Here is a 25168-nt window from a genome sequence, read left to right as displayed (position 1 = left end):
CTTAATATAATTTAGAAATTGAGGGTTAGGAGTGCAAATATGTACTTATAAACCTGAAAGTTAATAATTGAATATATTTTAAAATATGATAAAGGAAGTAAAATGGTTTCAGTTCACTGTAGAAATACATTTAACATGCTAAATAGGTAATACAGTATGTCTGCTGCTCAAAAACTCTATTAAAACATTATTATTGTTATTTAATAATTTAAACATTTTAGGTTCGTTTCTTTGTCATAATATAATCTTAAAATCCTCACTAGATGGTAACCGTGAGTCATATATAAACTCCCTGGGCGTGTCTAACGGTGGAACGGCGTCAGACTCAGCCAATAAGAAATCAACTTCTGAGGCGGGACGAATTCTGATTGGTCATTGGCGTTTTTATATAAAAACCCAGGAGCGGAAATTGAAAGGCGCCATTTGCTAGTTGTACGGCGCGGGGAAGCTCGAGCATAAGGAGCTGAATAACAATAAAACGGGGGCGAAAACGCAGGATTCCGCGACGCAAAACATTCGCGATCCATCCGAATGGAGGCAGCCATCAACCCGTCTCTTGACAGGTAGTATTGGCGTGCCTTCGGAGCCTATAAACTAATCCTATGCGTGTCTGTAATCACAAAGGATGAGGAAAAGGGGAGGAAGCGTTTGTTTACAAGTTCATTTTCTTTCTTGTATCTCATAGTGGATGTTAAAACGGCGTTTTAAACGAGTTCCAGCCTTTATAATAATAGCATGCAGCGAGCATCACTGTGTTGTGGGTCTGTACTGCATCATTTCCCTCCGCCATCTTCAGCATTTAAAGGGCCACACTCACTGAAACTCACATAATGTAAGTGCAGTGTAATGAATGAATGGGTCATGTTTGAGTTGTCATTGTGTGTGTGTGTGTGTGTGTGTGTGTGTGTGTGTGTGTGTGTGTGTGTGTGTGTGTGTGTGTGTGTGTGTGTGTGTGTGTGTGTAGAGCTGTGCTGGTTGGCCATGAATGCAGCGAACACTTGTTTACAAACAGAGAATAGGCGGGACAGACTGAATGACAGTTAGTAGCTTTACAGTATTTATGTTCTATACAGTTGATTTTGTCCTGATGCTAATGCACTACCATTCCCTGCATGAGATGAATTTTGTATTAATGTGTCTGTAATTATTTCATATATCTTCTTAATGGCCCTTTCCACTGTACGAGTTTTTATGGCTTGTAAGTTAAACCATTTGTTGAAATTGATACTGGAAGCAGTAGAAATGGTTTAAAATGATAAATGTTTCCAGTAAAAATGTGTTCATAAAGGTTATCTATCTATCTATCTATCTATCTATCTATCTATCTATCTATCTATCTATCTATCTAAATTGTGTCATGATTTATTCAAAAATATGATGCAGCACAATGGTTTTCAAAATTAATAAATAGTGTTAATAAATGTTTCTTGAGCAGCATATAATCATTACAATAGAATTATTTCTGAAGGATACACACACAAATATGAAACTTAAAGTTACAATCTAAAGTACAATAGTAACTCTAAATATAATAAGCACTATTTTAACAAGAATGTCCATTCTCCAAAAAATGAAAAAGTGTATATGTATATACACTGTATTTCCATTAGTGCTGTCAAATGAATTAAACTTGATTATACATCTACTATAAAAGTTTGTATTGATGTAAAAACTTATGTTAGGTGCAATTAATCGATTTGACAGCACTAATAAATATATAAAAGTGTTCAATATGCAATATTATACTGTATAACTGCATTTATATATGTGTGCATATTTTTTTATATGTTATGTTTATTTTTTAAATGTTGTGTATATTAAGTAAAGGTATTATGGGTAATTGTTATTGTAGCTCTAGTTTGCAGTTGCAGTGTTCAATATGCAATATACTATACATATAATTGCATTATTTGTTTCATATTAATATTTGAATGTCCTTATCCTTCAGACCAGAGGTTAAATGCTGCTATTTCTCTGGTGTTTGTATATGTTTGTGTGGCAGCAGTTCTGTGGGAGTGAGTCTGTCTGTCATGAGTGGGATGGAGCCGAGTTCGGGAAAGCGGATCCGTAAACCGTCTCTGCTGTACGAGGGCTTCGAGAGCCCGTCTCTGCCCCACGCGCCTCCACCCGGTCCTCCTCCACCCCAACAGCCCTCGTTGAACGACTCGGGCCGACTGGGACGCACCACCAACCAGCTGCAGTTCCTACACAAGGTCCTGGTCAAAGCGTTGTGGCGGCATCATTTCGCGTGGCCTTTCCATGAACCCGTGGACGCAGTCCGACTCGGCTTACCTGTGAGTGAACGATCACTTTCTGAGACCAAATCACCCCAAAAATGTGAATTCTGTCATTAATGAAAACTCATCTCTTCCGTGATGAAAAAATGAAAATTAGCCCATGATTTGCTCAACCTCAAGTCACCCTTGGTGTTTATGACATTCTTCTTTCAGACGAATATAATCAGTTATATTAAAAATGTCCTGGCTCTTCCAAGCTTTGTAATGGCAGTGAATGGATGTTTTTCTGTTTTGAAGTCCATCAAAGTGCATCTATCCATCATAAAAGTGCATCTATCCATCATAAAAGTGCATCTATCCATCATAAAAGTGCATCCATCCATCATAAAAGTGCATCCATCCATCATAAGTGCATCCATCCATCTGTCCATCATAAAAGTGCATCTATCCATCATAAAAGTGCATCTATCCATCATAAAAGTGCATCCATCCATCATAAGTGCATCCATCCATCTGTCCATCATAAGTGCATCCATCATTAAAGTCCATCCATCCATCCATCCATCCATCATAAGTGCATCTGTCCATCATAAAAGTGAATCTATCCATCATAAGTGCGTCCATCCATCATAAAAGTGCATCTATCCATCATAAAAGTGCATCCATCCATCATTAAAGTGCATCTGTCCATCATAAAAGGGCATATATCCATCATAAAAGTGCATCCATCCATCATTAAAGTGCATCTATCCATCATAAGTCCATCCATCCATCATTAAAGTGCATCCATCCATCATTAAAGTGCATCTGTCCATCATAAGTGCATCCATCCTTCACAAAAGTGCATCCATCCATCATAAGTGCATCCATCCATCATTAAAGTCCATCTATCCATCATTTAAGTCCATCCATCCATCATTTAATCCATCCATCCATCATTTAATCCATCCATCCATCCATCATTTAAGTCCATCCATCCATCATTAAAGTCCATCCATCCATCATTTAAGTCCATCCATCCATCCATCATTTAAGTTCATCCATCCATCCATCCATCATTTAAGTCCATCCATCCATCCATCATTTAAGTCCATCTATCCATCATTTAAGTCCATCCATCCATCATTTAATCCATCCATCCATCATTTAATCCATCCATCCATCATTAAAGTCCATCCATCCATCATTTAAGTCTATCCATCCATCATTTAAGTCCATCCATCATTTAATCCATCCATCCATCATTTAAGTCCATCCCTCATTTAAGTCCATCCATCCATCATTTAATCCATCCATCCATCATTAAAATCCATCCATCCATGATAAAAGTGCATCCATCCATCATAAAAGTGCTAAATTGTCATTATTAACTCGTGTTGTTCTAAAACCATGTGCTTGGCATTTTATTAATGTGTCCACACAGAAATCCTCAAAAGTTATTTCAAATTCAATATTACTGTTTTATCATACTTTTGATTTAAATGATAACTGGTGCCTGGGTGAGACTTTATATATACTACAGTCAAACCTAAATTTATTCAGACACCTTCTACATTTCTCACATTATCTCAGTTTAAACAGAGTGATAAACAGAGCTCAGTTCTCAGATCAGTGGATATTTGACTGGTTTTGTCATTCCTTCTGTTGGACTCTCACACATGAATTATGTTGAATATCTGTTAAATTTAACTACACAATTAGATAATACCAGTTTAGTTCAACCAGTGACCAAGCAATGCTTCATGTTGTTCAAAAAGAGCAGAAAACACACTTCAGCAAAACATGATCAGCTCAAAGTGGAGGACTCATATTTGACTGGTAGCACAGTATGAAGAATATTTGGGTGTAATATGTCAGTTTACTTTATTTTGCTCTCCTCACTTACAGAAATGATCTATAGTGTCCTGCACAAATGTCTGAATAATGTTTGGTTTGACCGTATGTTGTTGTAAGTTGTATCCGATCACTTTCAGACTCTTATTACCAATATTCTGACAGCACGTCTACAAGCGTTGACCTTCCCCATATTCATATGCACAGATGATATGATCTCCAATGATGCCTGTTTTGCTTTCAGGACTACCATAAGATCATTAAACAGCCGATGGACATGGGCTCCATCAAGAGACGGCTGGAGAATAACTACTACTGCAGCGCCGACGAATGCCTGCAGGACTTCAATACCATGTTCACTAACTGCTACATTTACAATAAGGTGTGTGTGTGTGTGTGTGTGTGTGTGTGTGTGTGTGTTGCAAATGCAATGGAGGCATTAGTTGGATTGGAAATCGAGTGCTTGTTATAAGATTAAAATTTTGAGTCCTTTGTGAGCATTTCAATATGAAACTAATATATTATATATCCTCATTACATGCAAAGTGAGATATTTCAAGCCTTTATTTGTTATAATAGTTTACAGATATGAAAACCTTTTCACAATATTCTCATTTTTCATATCTGTAATCCATAATCATCACTATTATAACAAATAAAGGCTTAAATATCTCACTTTGCATGTAATGAGTCTATATAATATATTAGTATCACCTTTAAAGTTGAATTACTGAAATAAATGAACTTTTGCATGATCTTTCACCTGTATAGCCAACCTTGGTTAATAAGCACATAGTGCACTGAAATAAAATGTGACAAATTCAAATGGTTATAGGTGACATTTCATATTTAAAATAAGAGATTATACTTTCTAGCTGTACTTGAACCATGCATGTATTAATATATGTCCACCTACACTACCGTTCAAAAGTTTGGGCTCAGGAAAATAAACAAATGAAGAGTTCAGATGCAAAAGCCTCTAAGTGCCATTTGAAATTTTCTTCTAGAATGATCATTTTTATCAAGCTTATATATTCAAGTTCAGTAATTTCACTTAAATGACAATTAATAGGTAATATTCATTGCAATTGAACTGAACTTAAAAATACAAGCTTAATAAAAATGATCATTCTAGAAGAAAAATTTCAAATGGCACTTAGAGGCTTTTGCATCTGAACTCTTAAAATATTACCAATAGTCAGCAATAAAACCAATTTATTCATCAAGGGCACATTAAATTGATCAAAGTGACAAAAATGTATAATATTTCCAATGATTCCATTTCAAATAAATGCTCAAGAATCAAAGAATCCCAAAAAAAAAAATATTATCACGATTTCCACTAAAATCTTAAACTGTGTTCAACATTGATAATATTCATAAATGTTTCTTGATCGTCAGATCCTCATATTAGAGTGATTTTTAATAAAATAAGTGCAGCTTTGGTGTTTTTTCAAAAACATCCTTCCAACAATTGAACGGTTTTATGTAATAAAGAGAAATTATTTGGACATTCCCTCTGAAAACTTTTGTGTTCTTTGCAGGTAAGAGGGGAATGCAAACATGTGCGATAGATATTTTCCACATTTTTCTTCATGTCCCTTTAGAGGCTCCGTACTAATGTCCATAACTGATGCCGCTGCGTTGTTTCTCAGCCCACAGATGACATTGTGCTGATGGCACAGTCTCTGGAGAAGGTCTTCTTACAGAAAGTTGCCCAGATGCCCCCGGATGAGGTCGAGTTTCTCCCTCCGACTCCTAAAGGTAGAGGAGCTAAAACCATTAAAGGTCGCAGAGGCAGAGGTGAGTTGCACAGTCATAATCTAGCACAGTCAGCCCGTTTAGATGTTAAAGTCCCCCTGTGGTCACAATCAAGCTTTTAAATGTGATGTTTTTAATACGCTTTAACTCAAACCATGTGTAAGTTGATAAGTGGACAGCATTGCTGAGTATTTCCTCCTTAAAACTGCAGTGAACCAAAGACAGTCTCAAAAACACGGTGTGAAATCGCTGGTGTTTCTGACGTCACAAACCACCTTGTAACCAATCAGAGATAGGGTATTGTTCCGTGTTCTCCCCACGGAAAGGGCAACCCAGTGCACAAAGGATGGATATTACTCAGGATTTCACTTTATTTGTTTTATTTCACAAATAAACAACCAGGTAATAAACCTGAGAAGATAAGAAAATACAACATTTAAACTTTCATGTGTATACTAGTTCATACATAATTCAAATAACAATATGCAAAAAATAAATAACATGAATCAAAATACAAAACATTTATAATAATAATAATCACTATATAAATACACCATAATAATAACAGTAATCATCAACACATAATTTTTATGTACATGCCTCACACTTCATACACTATGCACCATAATCAAGTCCTACCAAACCCATACAAGCAGTAAACTACAGCTGGAACTACATTTCCCAGAATGCCCCACGGCAAACCGGGAAGGATAACATTACTCACATTAGATACCAGCCCGCGATTTATACTTCAAAGATGTTTAAAATCAGATAAAGTAAACACAAATGGACACATCTTCTATAGCGATGTTTTAAGTAAGTCTAAAATGTTAGCTTTGTCTCACGGGTACCTCGTCAACTTAGTTAACTAAGCTTGTTATCAGAGCATAGCATTATCTTTCTCGTGAAACGGACACAAACACAGTACAATATAGATGCATGGGTGAAAGCAAACAACATGAAGCATACATCATAAAGCAGACAAGAAACATTAAAATTAAGAGAGCTTACCAAGTGGCTGCACACCGGGTTGAAGTCAATATAGATTCAAAGAATCGCACTTCCTTTAAACATAGTGAACTCCGGTCACATGTTCCACAGCACACTCATCTCTTAAAGAGGCACTACACTATTAGGCTACAAACCTCAAAACGTTTCTAATATCTGTTGTAACTCTAGTTCAATGTACACATCTGAATTAAACATGCAAATAATAATAATAATAAATAATAATAATAAATAATAATAGAAATAACAAAACTCCACTGAAAACAAAACAGGTATAATATATATAATGCTGAAGGTGTGCACTGAAAAAGCTCTTATTATATTTCACAAAATTATGTTTTGCTTGAAGAAAATGAAGCCTGTTTTTTATTATGACACTCTATTTGACAATGAAGCACATTTTAATGCTTTAATTACTGTAATGCATGGAAAAAATGTAATTCTCATTACTGTAATGTAAAAAAAAATCTACAAAATATATTAATATGGTGACACATTATGGTAAAATTAATTTATAACAAAGTAAAATGATGGAAATTCGTGTCCGCTACTGTATAAAAAATAAAAAGGTAATTGCGACTTTTTATGTTACAATTCTGACTCCTTTTTTTCTTCTCAGAATTGCATGATAAAAGTCAGAATTGTGAGATATAAAGTCAGAAATGTGAGTTATAAAGTAAAAATTGTGAGATAAGGTCAGAATTGTGAGATATAAAGTCAGAATTGTGAGATATAAAGTCAGAATTGTGAGATATAAAGTCAAAATTGTGAGATATGAAGTCAGAATTGCGAGATATAAAGTCAGAATTGTGAGATATAAAGTCAGAATTGTGAGATATAAAGTCAGAATTGCGAGATATAAAGTCAGAACTGTGAGATATAAAGTCAGAATTGCGAGATATAAAGTCAGAATTGCGAGATATAAAGTCAGAATTGTGAGATATAAAGTCAGAATTGTGAGTTATAAAGTCAAAATTGTGAGATATGAAGTCAGAATTGTGAGTTATAACGTCAGAATTGTGAGTTATAAAGTCAGAATTGTGAGATATAAAGTCAGAATTGTGAGTTATAAAGTCAAAATTGTGAGATATGAAGTCAGAATTGCGAGATATAAAGTCAGAATTGTGAGATATAAAGTCAGAATTGTGAGTTATAAAGTCAGAATTGTGAGATATAAAGTCAGAATTGTAAGATATAAAGTCAGAATTGTGAGTTATAAAGTCAAAATTGTGAGATATGAAGTCAGAATTGTGAGATATAAAGTTAGAATTGTGTGAAAAGCATTCAGAATTATGATAAAAAATTCAGAAGTATGAGATATAAAGTCAGAATTGCGAGGAAAAAAAGTCAGAAATATGAGAAATAAAGTCAGACTTTGGTTACAAGGTCGAGGCGGGGCTCATTTGCATATTCGTAGAACCACGCATACTAAATGAGGCAGTTTTAAGGAATTAAATGATTGACTACAGGGGGACTTTAAGTGGTTAATTCCTCTTTCTGTCTCTTTGGCAAAGCTTTGTGATATTTGCGTCTGATAGTGTATTGTCTCCATCAGGGGGAGGAAGTGTGCAGACGGCTCACCAGGTGCCGGCGGTGTCTCAGTCGGCCTACTCTCCGTCATCCCCCGAGACGCCAGATTCACGCTTCTCCACTCCTCCACAGACCCTGCTGAGCAACACCGGCCCTCCCACACCACTGATGACCCCCCCACCCACTCAACCCACGGCAAAGGTGCACACACACACACCATCACACACACTCACACTATCACACACACTCACTCAAACTCTCTCTCACACACTCACTCGCACACACACACACACTCACACAGTCTCACAGACACGCACTCAAACTCTCTCACACACACACACACACACACTCTCACTCGCACCCACACAGGCTTTTTTAATAATTGGTTTAATATTTTTTTAATAACTTGCACACACTCTTACACACACACACACACACACACACACACTCAAATGTAGGTGATTTGGTCCACACAATGTAATATAAACAGATACACACACACACTCACAAAACTTTTTTAATAATTGGTTTAATATTTTTTTAATAACTTACACACACTCTTACACACTCATTTGGGACATTTGGTCCACACAATGTAATATAAACAGAAACACACACACACACACACTCTCACTCACACACAAAACTTTTTTAATAATTGGTTTAATATTTTTTTTTTAATAACTTACACACACTCTTACACACACACACACACACACACACACACACACAAATGTAGGTGATTTTCAGGTTTTACTATACTCGTGGTCCACACAATGTAATATAAACAGAAACACACACACGCGCACACACACACACACACTCTCACTCACACACAAAACTTTTTTAATAATTGGTTTAATATTTTTTTTTAATAACTTACACACACTCTTACACACACACACACACACAAATGTAGGTGATTTTCAGGTTTTACTATACTCGTGGTCCACACAATGTAATATAAACAGAAACACACACACACGCACGCACACGCACTGACTCAGTCACACACAAAACTTTTTAATAATTGGTTTAATATTTTTTTAATAACACTCACACTCTCACTCTCTCTCTCACACACACACACTCACTCAGTCACACACACAACAAATTTTAATAATTGGTTTAATATTTTTTTAATAGCACACACACACACACAAACAGACACTATTCCACAATGTATAGAGATCTGTAATCAGAGGAAACTGTCTAAGTTATGTATTTCAGAAATGTACATATACAAATCACAGTTAGCGAAACAAGTATTAATTTAAACAATGTAATACTTTAATGCAGAAACAATGAGCTCACTGAGTAATGAATACTTGTCTGTTAACAAATGATTATGACATTTAGAAAATGAGTAAGAAAAGATTGCTTTTTATAATCACTGAAGCTGTCACTCAGTTTAATTCCATACTATATATTACAACATTTAATATATATATTGTGCAGTAAATCTCCCAAAAATCTGAGACTAAATACACTGTAGATGTAGTTAATCCTGCTTTTGCGAGTCTTCACAAGCCATTGGTCTGTGATTGGCTTGTCTTCTGCCATTGCTCTCATTTACAGCTTCTGATTGGTTGATTTGAAGTATGTAGATATCACGGCCACTAAAAGCGACGCTTATGTCTCTGTTGTCTCTGCAGAAGAAGGGCGTGAAGCGTAAAGCCGACACCACCACTCCCACTACCCTCGGCTTCCCCGTGACCTCGGCGGCTCGGATGGGAGGAATGGGGAAAGGTCACGGAGAGATTCCTCACTCTCTGTCCTCCACGCCTGTAATCTGCTCTCCCGGTACAGGAGTGAACGAGCCCACGCTCCTCCAGCCCGCCTCGGGTCGACCCCTGTCCCGTCGGCCAATCAAACCTCCCCGTAAAGACCTCCCCGAGTCCGTGCGACCCCATCAGCCCTCGCGGCGCGGGAAACTTAGCAAGCAGCTTCGCTACTGTAGCGGCGTCCTTAAAGAACTGCTGTGCAAGAAACATGCGGCGTACGCCTGGCCCTTCTACAAACCCGTGGACACGTCAACACTGGGCCTGCACGACTACAACGACATCATCAAACACCCCATGGACCTCAGCACCATCAAGGTGACATGCACGAACTTTGACCTTTCTTAGTTGTTTTAATAATCAGTTAGGCGCTTTTAACTTGCTTTAAGCTTGTATTCTTGATGCAAAATTGGGGTTAGACTTTAGTTCATGGTCTCACTGTTTACTACATTCCAATCCAAATCCATAACTCTATAGAGGAATCCTCATAACAATATAGATGAATCCTTAACTTATCCATAACTCTATAGATTAATCCACAACTCTATAGATGACTCCATAACTCTATAAATTAATCAATGAATCAATTGACAAATCCATAAATCTATAGACAAATCCATAACTCTATAGAGGAATCCATGAATCCATAACTCTATAGATGAATCCATAACTCTATAGAGGAATCCATGAATCCATAACTCTATAGATGAATCCTCATAACACTATAGATAAATCCATAACTCTATAGATGAATCTATAAGTCTATAGATTAATCCATAACTCTATAGATGACTCCATAACTATAAATTAATCAATAAATCAATAGACAAATCCATAACTCTATAGTGGAATCCATGAATCCATAACTCCATAGACAAATCCATAAATCAATAGACAAATCCATAAATCAATAGACAAATCCATAAATCTATAGACAAATCCATAACTCTATAGAGGAATCCATAACTCTATAGTGGAATCCATGAATCCATAACTCTATAGATGAATCCTCATAACACTATAGATAAATCCATAACTCTATAGATGAATCTATAAGTCTATAGATTAATCCATAACTCTATAGATGACTCCATAACTATAAATTAATCAATAAATCAATAGACAAATCCATAACTCTATAGTGGAATCCATGAATCCATAACTCCATAGACAAATCCATAAATCAATAGACAAATCCATAAATCAATAGACAAATCCATAAATCTATAGACAAATCCATAACTCTATAGAGGAATCCATAACTCTATAGTGGAATCCATGAATCCATAACTCTATAGATGAATCCTCATAACACTATAGATAAATCCATAACTCTATAGATTAATCTATAAGTCTATAGATTAATCCATAACTCTATAGATGACTCCATAACTCTATAAATTAATCAATAAATCAATAGACAAATCCACAACTCTATAGTGGAATCCATGAATCCATAACTCCATAGACAAATCCATAAATCAATAGACAAATCCATAAATCAATAGACAAATCCATAAATCTATAGACAAATCCATAACTCTATAGAGGAATCCATAACTCTATAGAGGAATCCATAACTCTATAGAGGAATCCATGAATCCATAACTCTATAGATGAATCCTCATAACACTATAGATAAATCCATAACTCTATAGATTAATCTATAAGTCTATAGATTAATCCATAACTCTATAGATGACTCCATAACTCTATAAATTAATCAATAAATCAATAGACAAATCCATAAATCAATAGACAAATCCATAAATCTATAGACAAATCCTTAACTCTATAGAGGAATCCATAACTCTATAGAGGAATCTATAACTCTATAGTGGAATCCATGAATCCATAACTCTATAGATGAATCCTCATAACACTATAGATAAATCCATAACTCTATAGATTAATCTATAAGTCTATAGATTAATCCATAACTCTATAGATGACTCCATAACTCTATAAATTAATCAATAAATCAATAGACAAATCCATAAATCAATAGACAAATCCATAAATCTATAGACAAATCCTTAACTCTATAGAGGAATCCATAACTCTATAGAGGAATCTATAACTCTATAGTGGAATCCATGAATCCATAACTCTAGATGAATCCTCATAACTCTATAGAGGAATCCATAACTCTATAGTGGAATCCATGAATCCTCATAACTCTATAGATGAATCCTCATAACTCTATAGATGAATTCATACCTCTATAGATGAATCCTCATAACTGTAAATATGAATCCATGAATTCATACCTCTAAAGATGAATCCTCATAACTGTTTCATTGCTTAAGAGTGGGCTTTAAAGCTTATTTGTTAAATGTATCAAATCGTTGTGTGTCTGATTGTCTCGGCCGCTGCACGTAACTCACACTCCTCCTGTGTTGTGTGTTGCTCAGAGGAAGATGGACGAGCGCGAGTACAGAGATGCCCAGCAGTTCAGCGCCGATGTCAGGCTCATGTTCTCCAACTGTTACAAGTACAACCCTCCCGAACATGACGTGGTCAGCATGGCACGGAAACTGCAGGTGCGTAAACTCATCCGCCTCTCCCGTATGCTTAAATGCAAAATAATAACCTTAATGATCCGAAAATATGCTGGTTTTGTGCCAGCTGTTTAGTGATTTTAAGCTGGACTTGTTTGAGAGAGGATTTTTTTTCTTTTGTAATATTATTTTTTGATTATTATTTTAAATATGTGTTTATTTGGAGGAAATAAAGCTTTATTTAAATCAGCCTAGTTAAACAGTTATTTAAAAAGTTATTATTTAAATAAAATAAACATTTCTTTAATTATTATTATTATTATTATTATTATTATTAGTTGCTGTTTTTATTATTATTTTTGATAATTTTAGTATTTTAGTCATTTTATAATTAAATAATTATTTTGTAGTTTTTATTCTTTATTTTTCATTTGAGTGTTTTTAAATGGTTATTTTATTGTTTTATTAGAGAAAATAAAGCCTTAATTATTTATATATGATTATAATTTTTTATTTGCATTTTTATTTTGTAAAAATATTTTTGTTTTTATTATTTTAAATGTTTTAAATTATTTTTATTTATTTTATTATAATTATTTATTATTATAAACATGTATTATTTATTGTTTATTTGGAGAAAATAAATCCTTTATTCAATTCTACCTAGTTAAACAGCAGTTAAAAAAGTTTATAATATATAAAATAATTATTTGTAGTATTTGTTTAAATATTTTATTATTATTATGATTCATTTTAGTATTTTTAAATATTAGTATTATTAATACGTGATTTAAATAGTTTATAATTTAAGTGAAGTAAATAATTATGTAGTTTATTATTATTATTAAAAAAGAATTATTATTTTTTCATTTTATTCTTATTTTCATTTTTATTTGTGTTATTTAAATTTTCTTTTTTTTTTTTGGAAAAAATAAAGCCTGATATTATTTTGGGTAATATCGGCCTAGTCAAACTGAGAGTGATTTAAATACATAAAAGAAAAAAATAAATATATAATACAAGTAAAATAATATACAAAGAACAACTTTTAAAATTTTTTAAAATAGATAATAATAACACTTTACTTTTATCACTGACATATATTGTCAATTTCCCAGTAATTAACTTTTGTTTTAAATTATTACACCTGATTTTAGATTTTAGATAGATTCTATTTCCCCTGTGCCTTTCCACAGGACGTGTTTGAGTTTCGCTTCGCCAAAATGCCCGACGAGGTTTCGGAGGAAGAGGAATTGTCTCCTATTCCATTGGGACGGAACAGGGGCATGCTGGGAATGCACCACTCCTCCTCTTCATCATCCTCCTCGTCCTCTTCATCCTCCTCTTCCTCTTCGTCGGAGAGCGAGCCGAGCAGCGACAGTGAGCCGAGCTCGGACAGCGAGGAGGAGCGAGCTCAACGCCTGGCCCAACTACAGGACCAGGTGTGTACTCAGGTACACAGACCTTCCTGTTACACACATCTTCACATACATGTTATACATTATTTATTTGTTATACAATTTTCTATTTGAATACATTTGAAGAAAAACACTATATTTTTATTCAGCAAGGATGCATTAAATTGATCAAAAGTTACAGTAAAGACATTTATAATGTTACAAAAGATTCTATTTCAAATAAATAGAACAGTTTTCAACCGATAATAATCATAAATGTTTCTTGAGCATCAAATCATCATATTAGAGTGATTTCTGAAGGATCATGTGACACTGAAGACTGGCGTAATGATGCTGAAAATCACAGGAATAAATTACACTTTACTAGATATTCACATATTTAATATAATCAGCATATTTAAATTTCTTACCGATATTAGGTTAATATCGGTATAAATATTTAAAAATCTTACCGATCCCAAACTTTTGAATTTCTAATGTTTATATCCGTGTGTATGTATATAATTAATTAATCAATGTTTGCCAATCACAGTGGGATGGTAACTCTGGTGTTGTGTTTCAGCTCAGAGCGGTGCACGAGCAGCTCGCCGCCCTCTCATCTGGCCCGATCGTCAAACCCAAAAGAAAACGAGAGAAAAAGAAGGACAAGAAGAAGAAAAAGAAGCCGGAGAAGCGCAGAGGAAGTCGGAGTGTGGCTGACGAACGGGACAAAGTGCCTAAAAGCAAATCGAGCCGAGCGTCACTGTCATCCACACAGAGCAAGAAAACCCCGGCCAAGAAAAGCAGCAAAAACAAGTGAGTTTTGAGATATAATGTGATAATAGGGATGACCATTATTATGTCCAAAAGTAATGTTTTGAATTGTATATTTTAGGGGTTTAACAATATATCGCAATACAGAAATGCATCAGTGTGGATTTCTTTATTCGTGAAAAATACAATAATATGGATCACAGAATCAATAAGTTGCCATCTAAATCAAGTAAGTTTAATTTAAAGATTTATTTTTTAATTCATTTTCATATTTCGGCCGGTCTGCTCTTTTAAGATGTCAACCTTCAAAAACCAATATCGGTCGACCACTAGTTTGACTATTTTGGCAACGGATTGATTAATGAAATACTGTGTTTTAAACTGTGAAAATGGATCAGTCTATAATAGGGCTGAGTATTGACACAAATTTCACAATTCGATTCGATTTCGATTCCAATTTGATTCGATTATTTTGGATATCAGTTACAATAAATGGCAAATTTTCTCAAGGAAATCAAATCTCTTAACTAATGCTGTATATGGGAGTCTAGTTGTAGCCTAATATGAAGGTAATAATCAACTGTTTTGTAGCTATACAAACACTTAAATTACACTTTTATTTATTTTCATAATAAGAAGATTATATGAAATATAAACATTTAATGGTGGCTGTCATAAAAACTTGCCAGATTTATTCAAATATGCATTAAATATTGAAGAACATTAAGATTATAATGCATATGTAATATGGTGTATATATTTAGCAAAATGCTCCTCTCTAGAGTTATTTTTTCACAGCGACAAAACGTTATTTATATTTTTTAATTTCTAAAAAAAATGGACATAATTTGAAAACTGAGACTTTGTTTCATATCAATAGTAACAAAGGACAAAGATTATTGCGATACAATGTTCCATTCATTCAAATGAAACGGGATGAATCGATATCGGTTCGTAAAAATGAGAATTGATTAATATCGAGAAATCGATATTTATTACCCAGCCCTAGTCTATAAGCTTGTTCCAATCTGGATATTCTCGATAGCACATCGCAAGAATTGGTAAGATCGTGATATAAAACGTATTGTTAACCCTTTATTTTTATGTCTTGGAGTGTTGCAATAATATCGTATCGTAACATCAGGGTCTCGTTACACGTCTAGTTTATTTATATATCAAATTAATTCGATTTATTTACTCCAACAGGAACACGAAGAAATCGGCCTCGTCATCTCGTTTTGCTCCGGCCGCCCCCGTGTGCTTGCCCCACTACGACTCTGAGGAAGAAGAGGACGGTCTTCCCATGAGTTACGATGACAAGCGGCAGCTCAGTCTGGATATCAACAAGCTTCCCGGGGAGAAACTGGGGCGCGTGGTCCACATCATCCAGTCTCGAGAGCCCTCGCTGCGGGACACCAACCCCGAGGAGATCGAGATCGACTTCGAAACGCTGAAGCCGTCCACGCTGCGCGAGCTGGAGCGCTACGTCATGACCTGCCTGCGCAAGAAGCCCCGCAAACCGTATGGTGAGCTGAGATTTGATGATCGTAAGTAAACCTGGATGATATAGCTTAAAAACATCAACATTTTCTGTCGAAATTGAGCTGCACGATCAATCGTTAAGAGATTAAAATGAAACAAATCTTTATGAATGAGTCATTGAATCATTCATTCAATAGATTTGTTTCATTACTGGATGAATCAGCATTTTTGAACCAGTGAAATCTTTTATGAGCGAGTGAGTCATTGAATCATTCATTCAATAGATTAATTTAAAAATGCTGATCCATCCAAAAACTAAACTAGTGAAGTCTTTATTAACGAGTCATTGAATCATTCATTCAATAGATTTGTTTCATTACTGGATGAATCAGCATTTTTGAACCAGTGAAATCGTTTATGAGCGAGTGAGTCATTGAATCATTCATTCAATAGATTAAATTAAAAATGCTGATACATCCAAAAACTAAACTAGTGAAGTCTTTATTAACGAGTCATTGAATCATTCATTCAATAGATTTTTCATCACTGAACGAATCAGCATTTTTGAACCAGTGAAATTGTTTATGAGCGAGTGAGTCATTGAATCATTCATTAGATTAAATCAAAAATGCTGATTGATCCAGTAATGAAACAAGTGACATGTTTGAGTCATTGAATCATTCATTCAATAGATTTGTTTCATTACTGGAAGAATCGACATTTTTGAACCAGTGAAATCTTTTATGAGCGAGTGAGTCATTGAATCATTCATTCAATAGATTAATTTAAAAAATGCTGATTCATCCAAAAACTAAACTTGTGAAGTCTTTATTAACGAGTCATTGAATCATTCATTCAATAGATTTTTCATCACTGAACGAATCAGCATTTTTGAACCAGTGAAATCGTTTATGAGCGAGTGAGTCATTGAATCATTCATTAGATTAAATAAATAAAAAAATGCTGATTGATCCAGTAATGAAACAAGTGACATCTTTGAGTCATTGGATCATTCATTCAATAGATTCGTTTCATTACTGGATGAATCGCCATTTTTGAACCAGTGAAATCTTTTATGAGCGAGTGAGTCATTGAATCATTCATTCAATAGATTAAATTAAAAATGCTGATACATCCAAAAACTAAACTAGTGAAGTCTTTATTAACCAGTCATTGAATCATTCATTCAATAGATTTTTCATCACTGAACGAATCAGCATTTTTGAACCAGTGAAGTCGTTTATGAGCGAGTGAGTCATTGAATTATTCATTAGATTAAATAAAAAAAAATTCTGATTGATCCAGTAATGAAACAAGGGACATCTTTGAGTCATTGAATCATTCATTCAATAGATTCGTTTCATTACTGGATGAATCGGCATTTTTGAACCAGTGAAATCGTTTATGAGCGAGTGAGTCATTGAATCATTCATTCAATAGATTAAATTAAAAATGCTGATTCATCCAAAAACTAAACTAGTGAAGTCTTTATTAACGAGTCATTGAATCATTCATTCAATAGATTTTTCATCACTGAACGAATCAGCATTTTTGAACCAGTGAAATCGTTTATGAGCGAGTGAGTCATTGAATCATTCATTAGATTAAATAAAAAAAATGCTGATTGATCCAGTAATGAAACAAGTGACATCTTTGAGTCATTGAATCATTCATTCAATAGATTTGTTTTATTACTGGATGAATCGGCATTTTTGAACCAGTGAAATCTTTTATGAGCGAGTGAGTCATTGAATCATTCATTCAATAGATTAAATTAAAAATGCTGATTCATCCAAAAACTAAACTAGTGAAGTCTTTATTAACGAGTCATTGAATCATTCATTCAATAGATTTTTCATCACTGAACAAATCAGCATTTTTGAACTAGTGAAGTCGTTTATGAGCGAGTGAGTCATTGAATCATTCATTAGATTAAATAAAAAAAAATGCTGATTGATCCAGTAATGAAACAAGTGACATCTTTGAGTCATTGAATCATTCATTCAATAGATTTGTTTCATTACTGGATGAATCAGCATTTTTGAACCAGTGAAATCGTTTATGAGCTAGTGAGTCATTGAATCATTCATTCAATAGATTAAATTAAAAATGCTGATTCATCCAAAAACTAAACTAGTGAAGTCTTTATTAACGAGTCATTGAATCATTCATTCAATAGATTTTTCATTACTGAACAAATCAGCATTTTTGAACCAGTGAAGTCGTTTATGAGCGAGTGAGTCATTGAATAATTCATTAGATTAAATCAAAAATGCTGATTGATCCAGTAATGAAACAAGTGACATCTTTGAGTCATTGAATCATTTATTCAATAGATTTGTTTCATTACTGGATGAATCGGCATTTTTGAACCAGTGAAATCATTTATGAGCGAGTGAGTCATTGAATCATTCATTCAATAGATTAAATTAAAAATGCTGATTCATTCAAAAACTAAACTAGTGAAGTCTTTATTAATGAGTCATTGAATCATTCATTCAATAGATTTTTCATTACTGAACGAATCAGCATTTTTGAACCAGTGAAATCGTTTATGAGCGAGTGAGTCATTGAATCATTCATTAGATTAAATTTAAAAAAAATGCTGATTGATCTAGTAATGAAACAAGTGACATCTTTGAGTCATTGAATCATTCATTCAATAGATTTGTTTCATTACTGGATGAATCGCCATTTTTGAACCAGTGAAATCTTTTATGAGCGAGTGAGTCATTGAATCATTCATTCAATAGATTAAATTAAAAATGCTGATACATCCAAAAACTAAACTAGTGAAGTCTTTATTAACCAGTCATTGAATCATTCATTCAATAGATTTTTCATCACTGAACAAATCAGCATTTTTGAACCAGTGAAGTCGTTTATGAGCGAGTGAGTCATTGAATTATTCATTAGATTAAATAAAAAAAAAAATGCTGATTGATCCAGTAATGAAACAAGGGACATCTTTGAGTCATTGAATCATTCATTCAATAGATTCGTTTCATTACTGGATGAATCTGCATTTTTGAACCAGTGAAATCGTTTATGAGCGAGTGAGTCATTGAATCATTCATTCAATAGATTAAATTAAAAATGCTGATTCATCCAAAAACTAAACTAGTAAAGTCTTTATTAACGAGTCATTGAATCATTCATTCAATAGATTTTTCATCACTGAACGAATCAGCATTTTTGAACCAGTGAAATCGTTTATGAGCGAGTGAGTCATTGAATCATTCATTAGATTAAATAAAAAAAATGCTGATTGATCCAGTAATTAAACAAGTGACATCTTTGAGTCATTAAATCATTCATTCAATAGATTTGTTTTATTACTGGATGAATCGGCATTTTTGAACCAGTGAAATCTTTTATGAGCGAGTGAGTCATTGAATCATTCATTCAATAGATTAAATTAAAAATGCTGATTCATCCAAAAACTAAACTAGTGAAGTCTTTATTAACGAGTCATTGAATCATTCATTCAATAGATTTTTCATCACTGAACAAATCAGCATTTTTGAACTAGTGAAGTCGTTTATGAGCGAGTGAGTCATTGAATCATTCATTAGATTAAATAAAAAAAAATGCTGATTGATCCAGTAATGAAACAAGTGACATCTTTGAGTCATTGAATCATTCATTCAATAGATTTGTTTCATTACTGGATGAATCGGCATTTTTGAACCAGTGAAATCTTTTATGAGCGAGTGAGTCATTGAATCATTCATTCAATAGATTAAATTAAAAATGCTGATTCATCCAAAAACTAAACTAGTGTAGTCTTTATTAACGAGTCATTGAATCATTCATTCAATAGATTTTTCATTACTGAACAAATCAGCATTTTTGAACCAGTGAAGTCGTTTATGAGCGAGTGAGTCATTGAATAATTCATTAGATTAAATCAAAAATGTTGATTGATCCAGTAATGAAACAAGTGACATCTTTGAGTCATTGAATCATTTATTCAATAGATTTGTTTCATTACTGGATGAATCGGCATTTTTGAACCAGTGAAATCATTTATGAGCGAGTGAGTCATTGAATCATTCATTCAATAGATTAAATTAAAAATGCTGATTCATCCAAAAACTAAACTAGTGAAGTCTTTATTAATGAGTCATTGAATCATTCATTCAATAGATTTTTCATTACTGAACGAATCAGCATTTTTGAACCAGTGAAATTGTTTATGAGCGAGTGAGTCATTGAATCATTCATTAGATTAAATTTAAAAAAAATGCTGATTGATCTAGTAATGAAACAAGTGACATCTTTGAGTCATTGAATCATTCATTCAATAGATTTGTTTCATTACTGGATGAATCGCCATTTTTGAACCAGTGAAATCTTTTATGAGCGAGTGAGTCATTGAATCATTCATTCAATAGATTAAATTAAAAATGCTGATTGATCCAGTAATGAAACAAGTGACATCTTTGAGTCATTGAATCATTCATTCAATAGATTTGTTTCATTACTGGATGAATCTGCATTTTTGAACCAGTGAAATCGTTTATGAGCGAGTGAGTCATGTAATCATTCATTCAATAGATTAAATTAAAAATGCTGATACATCCAAAAACTAAACTAGTGAAGTCTTTATTAACCAGTCATTGAATCATTCATTCAATAGATTAAATTAAAAATGCTGATTCATCCAAAAACTAAACTAGTGAAGTCTTTATTAACGAGTCATTGAATCATTCATTCAATAGATTTTTCATCACTGAACGAATCAGCATTTTTGAACCAGTGAAATCGTTTATGAGCGAGTGAGTCATTGAATCATTCATTCAATAGATTAAATTAAAAATGCTGATACATCCAAAAAATAAACTAGTGAAGTCTTTATTAACCAGTCATTGAATCATTCATTCAATAGATTAAATTAAAAATGCTGATTCATCCAAAAACTAAACTAGTGAAGTCTTTATTAACGAGTCATTGAATCATTCATTCAATAGATTTTTCATCACTGAACGAATCAGCATTTTTGAACCAGTGAAATCGTTTATGAGCGAGTGAGTCATTGAATTGTTCATTAGATTAAATAAAAAAAAATGCTGATTGATCCAGTAATGAAACAAGTGACATCTTTGAGTCATTGAATCATTCATTCAATAGATTTATTTCATTACTGGATGAATCTGCATTTTTGAACCAGTGAAATCGTTCATGAGCGAGTGAGTCATTGAATCATTCATTCAATAGATTAAATTAAAAATGCTGATTCATCCAAAAACTAAACTAGTGAAGTCTTTATTAACGAGTCATTGAATCATTCATTCAATAGATTTTTCATCACTGAACGAATCAGCATTTTTGAACCAGTGAAATCGTTTATGAGCGAGTGAGTCATTGAATCATTCATTAGATTAAATCAAAAATGCTGATTATTGCAGTAATCAAACAAGTGACATCTTTAAGTCATTGAATCATTCATTCAAGCATTGATAAAAATAAAAAAATCTTAGTAAAATCTTAGTTCAGCAATTAACATTGTCAGAACCATTTTTTAAATAATTAAAAATAGTTAAATGATGGTATAAATATACTGCAGCAATCATTGCCAAACCCTTTTTTTTTTACCTCATTACGTTATTTAGTCTAGTTGTATATTCAGAATGGTGGGAAAATCGGGATCTCATATTTTAATTGTGCAGCTCAATATCTCAGTTATTTCATATGCATCATGATTTACATGATTTTTCAAAATCAGTTATAATGCATGTTTTAGCTGGGACTATTTGTGGTGCAGTGCATAAAGGGTTACACTTTATTTTAAGATGTCATCGTTACAGTGTGATCATATATTTAAGTACTGAACTACATGTACTTACTATAGGGTTATTGGAGGATTAGGGTTTGGTTGAGGGTTAGTTGCATGTAATAATGTATAATTTACTGTTATTATTATGCATGTAACATATGTAACAACAAGGATAAAGTGTTACCCTTTATTTATTTAAAGTGTAATTTAATATATTTAAGTACTGACTGAGTAATATTAAGCATCCACATGTACTTACTATAGGGTTAGGGTAGGATTATGATTTGTTTGAGGGTTAGTTGCACGTAATAATGCATGATTTACTGTTATTGTAAGTACATTGTGACTCTGTAAATGAAGTGTAATGATGATCCTCCTGTGTGCAGTGGTGAAGAAGGAAGGAGGGAAGAGTCGAGAGGATCTGGCCCTGGAGAAGAAGAGAGAGCTGGAGAGGAGGTTACTGGACGTGAGCGGACAACTGAACTCCGCCAAGAAACCCCAGAAACCCAAAGGTAGGGCAACACGATACCATTCATTTCAATGGGGAACGAGCGATTTCCGGCGAGACGCGCGACAGCGACTGGAGGAGGCGTGTCTGGCGACGCGACAAAGTTGAGATCTGTTTAACTTTATGCAAATGAAGAGCGACAACCAATAGGAGTGAAGTCAGTGGAGCGCGTCACTCATCACTGTTTTCTATTTCTAAAATATTATAAACCTATTTGAAAATTGCTCGGCCTTTAATAACAAGCAATTTGTTTTTTTTATTTTTCCTTGTAAAAACTACTTGTATATTAATTTTTTTAATATACTTTGTTTCCAATATAATAAAATAAATGATTATTATTACTAAATAAATTATTAAATAAGACATTTTTCTAATGTATTGTAATACACATATATAATATTTTATTAAATTAAATATTTATTAATATGAATAATAATAATACTTAGATTTTCTTTATTACAATAGTAATATTTCTTATTTAAAAATAAAAAGTTACAGTATTGGCCATTTATATATTTGTATTTATACACTTTCATCCATTGTATTCTAACCTATCATAAACCAATATGAAAATGACTTGGCTTTTAATAACAAGCTATTTTTCTTAATTACTTTTCCTTGTAAAAATATACTTTGATTCCAATATTCACAAGCGTGGCTAAAGTTAAAAACATTATATATATATTTATTTTTAAAATATACTTTGTTTCCAATATTATAACATAAATGATTATCATTACTAAATAAATTAGTAAAATAAGAAATTTTGCTAATGTTTTGTATTGTAATAATACACATATTTAATAATAAATATTATTATAATATTACACATTTTTAATATGAATAATAATATTAAATACTACAAATAGTAATATTACTAAGTAAGATTTTAGCCATTTTTCATCTATTGTATTCTAATATGAAAATGACTTGGAAGCTATTTTTTTTTTTAAATTAATTTTTCTTTTTCCTTCCAATATTCACAAGCATTTTCCCAGATTTAAGTTTAATGTAAGTTGAAGTTAACTGCAGTTTTTGCACGTGTGTGTGTGTGTGTGTGTGTGTTTCAGTGGAGAAGCCCAGCGTTGTGGACCCTCAAACAGCGTCGTCACGCCTCAGCGCCAGCAGCTCCAGCTCAGACTCTTCCTCATCCTCCTCATCCTCGTCCTCATCCGACTCCAGCGACTCCGACTCCAGGTGAAGAACTGGGAATTCTGGGAAGCGTTCAGATCCGTGCTCCTCCGCACACACGCGTTGTTTTCCGAGCTCCTGATCCCAGGATCTCTGGGCTTACTTCGGTGTATATATATATATATATATATAAAAAGATGTATATATCGTGTAGGATGATTTTTTTTTCTTTTATAAAGAAGACTTTTACCAAAACGCCCATAATGGGAAACTCCGATGAGAATGTGTTATCATAACTACTTTTCTTAGTTGACGAAATGGCTTGTTGTTTTGTTTTGCTTCCATTTAATTTACATTTCTTGCTTCTGCTTTGAATATCCGGGCCGGTCGTTTTGAGCAAACAAAACAGAAGAGATGCACGATTTCATGGGCAGAACATAAGAACTACTTTGCATTGGCTTTAAAGAGTTCAGGTTTCTGTGCGACTGTGTTGGGGTGTGTACAGTACCATATAATATTCCACAATTTGATCTGTTTGTCAAATTCCACTTTCTGTCATAAATTTGTCTGTGAAGTGGCATCAATCTCAAACTAACAGCGGTAATGCGCCGCCGGACTGGGTTTGTTCTTAAACGCTTCTCGGTTCAGGGGTTTGAATGCGCTGGTTCAGTTCAGAGTGGATCTGGTTTGTAGTCTAGCAACAGAACCCTCTTTTATTTCCTGTATATAGTCCATAATATCATGATCCTGGTTCTTTGTATTTCTTCGCATTATTCTTTTTGAATATATAAGACAACAGGCAGATCTTTCAGACATAATATTCCTGATCTGCTGTATAATTAAGAGTTTATGCACTCCAGATTATACTTTGGTTTTTATTTGGATGGAAATACAAACACAACAAGTGAACTGTGTGAAGTGGTGTTTATTTAATATTGTGCATTGCATTTTAATTGCTTAATTGTGTGTGTGTGGTACAGTTCAGCAGCCTAGCCTAACCAGTAATGTTGACGGTGTTTAAATGCTGATTATAAGTAAGTCACTGCAGAAACCCAGCATGAGTGGCATGAAGAGGTTTTCATTATACTGGGATTTTACTGGGTTCCCAAAGTCATGAAAAACTGAAACATCAGGGGACTTTTATTTTGAAATTTGAATAGCAAAAACTCAGTGTATGATTTGCAACAGTTCAGAATCCATTGGTCAAAAGGTGTTTTTGTTCATTACATGTAGAAATGAATGTCAATCAGTGCATCGTGAGGAAAAACTGTAAAGGCTCGTTCTCATACACACACGCAAAACAAATGTAAACATTAAAATAACTTTTAAAATATCATTTTTAATATGCAAATAACATGCAAAATATGATGTTACTGTTATGGGATTTTAAAATGTTGATTTAAATTTTTTTATGCCTTTTATAAAATTTGTAATATGCAAATAACA

General features: G+C 33.5%; 1 protein-coding gene and 1 long non-coding RNA gene across 9 annotated transcripts in view; one reads left to right on the top strand and one right to left on the bottom strand.

The window, feature by feature from the left end:
• LOC148977080 (uncharacterized) overlaps positions 1-25168 on the bottom strand; it is a 301169-nt gene that overhangs the window by 274069 nt on the left and 1932 nt on the right. The window lies entirely within an intron of this gene.
• brd2b (bromodomain containing 2b) lies at positions 402-24636 on the top strand. Of its 7 annotated transcripts, none has more exons than XM_039688746.2 (13): positions 404-563; positions 686-832; positions 2006-2294; positions 4315-4452; positions 5726-5873; positions 8395-8570; positions 10025-10468; positions 12565-12693; positions 13848-14105; positions 14632-14864; positions 16029-16369; positions 22470-22595; positions 23662-24636. In XM_039688746.2, the coding sequence occupies exons 3-13, from the start codon at positions 2031-2033 to the stop codon at positions 23790-23792; spliced, it is 2388 nt and encodes a 795-aa protein (XP_039544680.2). In that variant the 5' UTR covers positions 404-563; positions 686-832; positions 2006-2030; the 3' UTR covers positions 23793-24636. The 7 variants fall into 7 exon arrangements, with proteins under 7 accessions (XP_039544671.2, XP_039544675.2, XP_039544673.2 ...); XM_039688743.2 differs by having other exon boundaries at positions 2003-2294; XM_039688737.2 differs by lacking the exon at positions 686-832 and having other exon boundaries at positions 402-563.

Source organism: Pimephales promelas, chromosome 12 (assembly GCF_988280905.1).
Source record: "Pimephales promelas chromosome 12, fPimPro1.hap1.1, whole genome shotgun sequence".
Classification (NCBI taxonomy): domain Eukaryota; kingdom Metazoa; phylum Chordata; class Actinopteri; order Cypriniformes; family Leuciscidae; genus Pimephales; species Pimephales promelas.
Note: the sequence above shows the minus strand (reverse complement) of the source record. Positions and strands in the feature narration are given on the sequence as shown.

Excerpts from the sequence above, each read along its gene's own strand:
- brd2b (XM_039688736.2), top strand. The coding sequence starts at position 532 with ATGGAGGCAGCCATCAACCCGTCTCTTGACAG. Across the intron at positions 5,874-8,394 it reads TAAAGGTCGCAGAGGCAGAG|GGGGAGGAAGTGTGCAGACG; the intron begins GTGAGTTGCACA and ends TGTCTCCATCAG. Across the intron at positions 22,596-23,661 it reads GAAACCCCAGAAACCCAAAG|TGGAGAAGCCCAGCGTTGTG; the intron begins GTAGGGCAACAC and ends TGTGTGTTTCAG.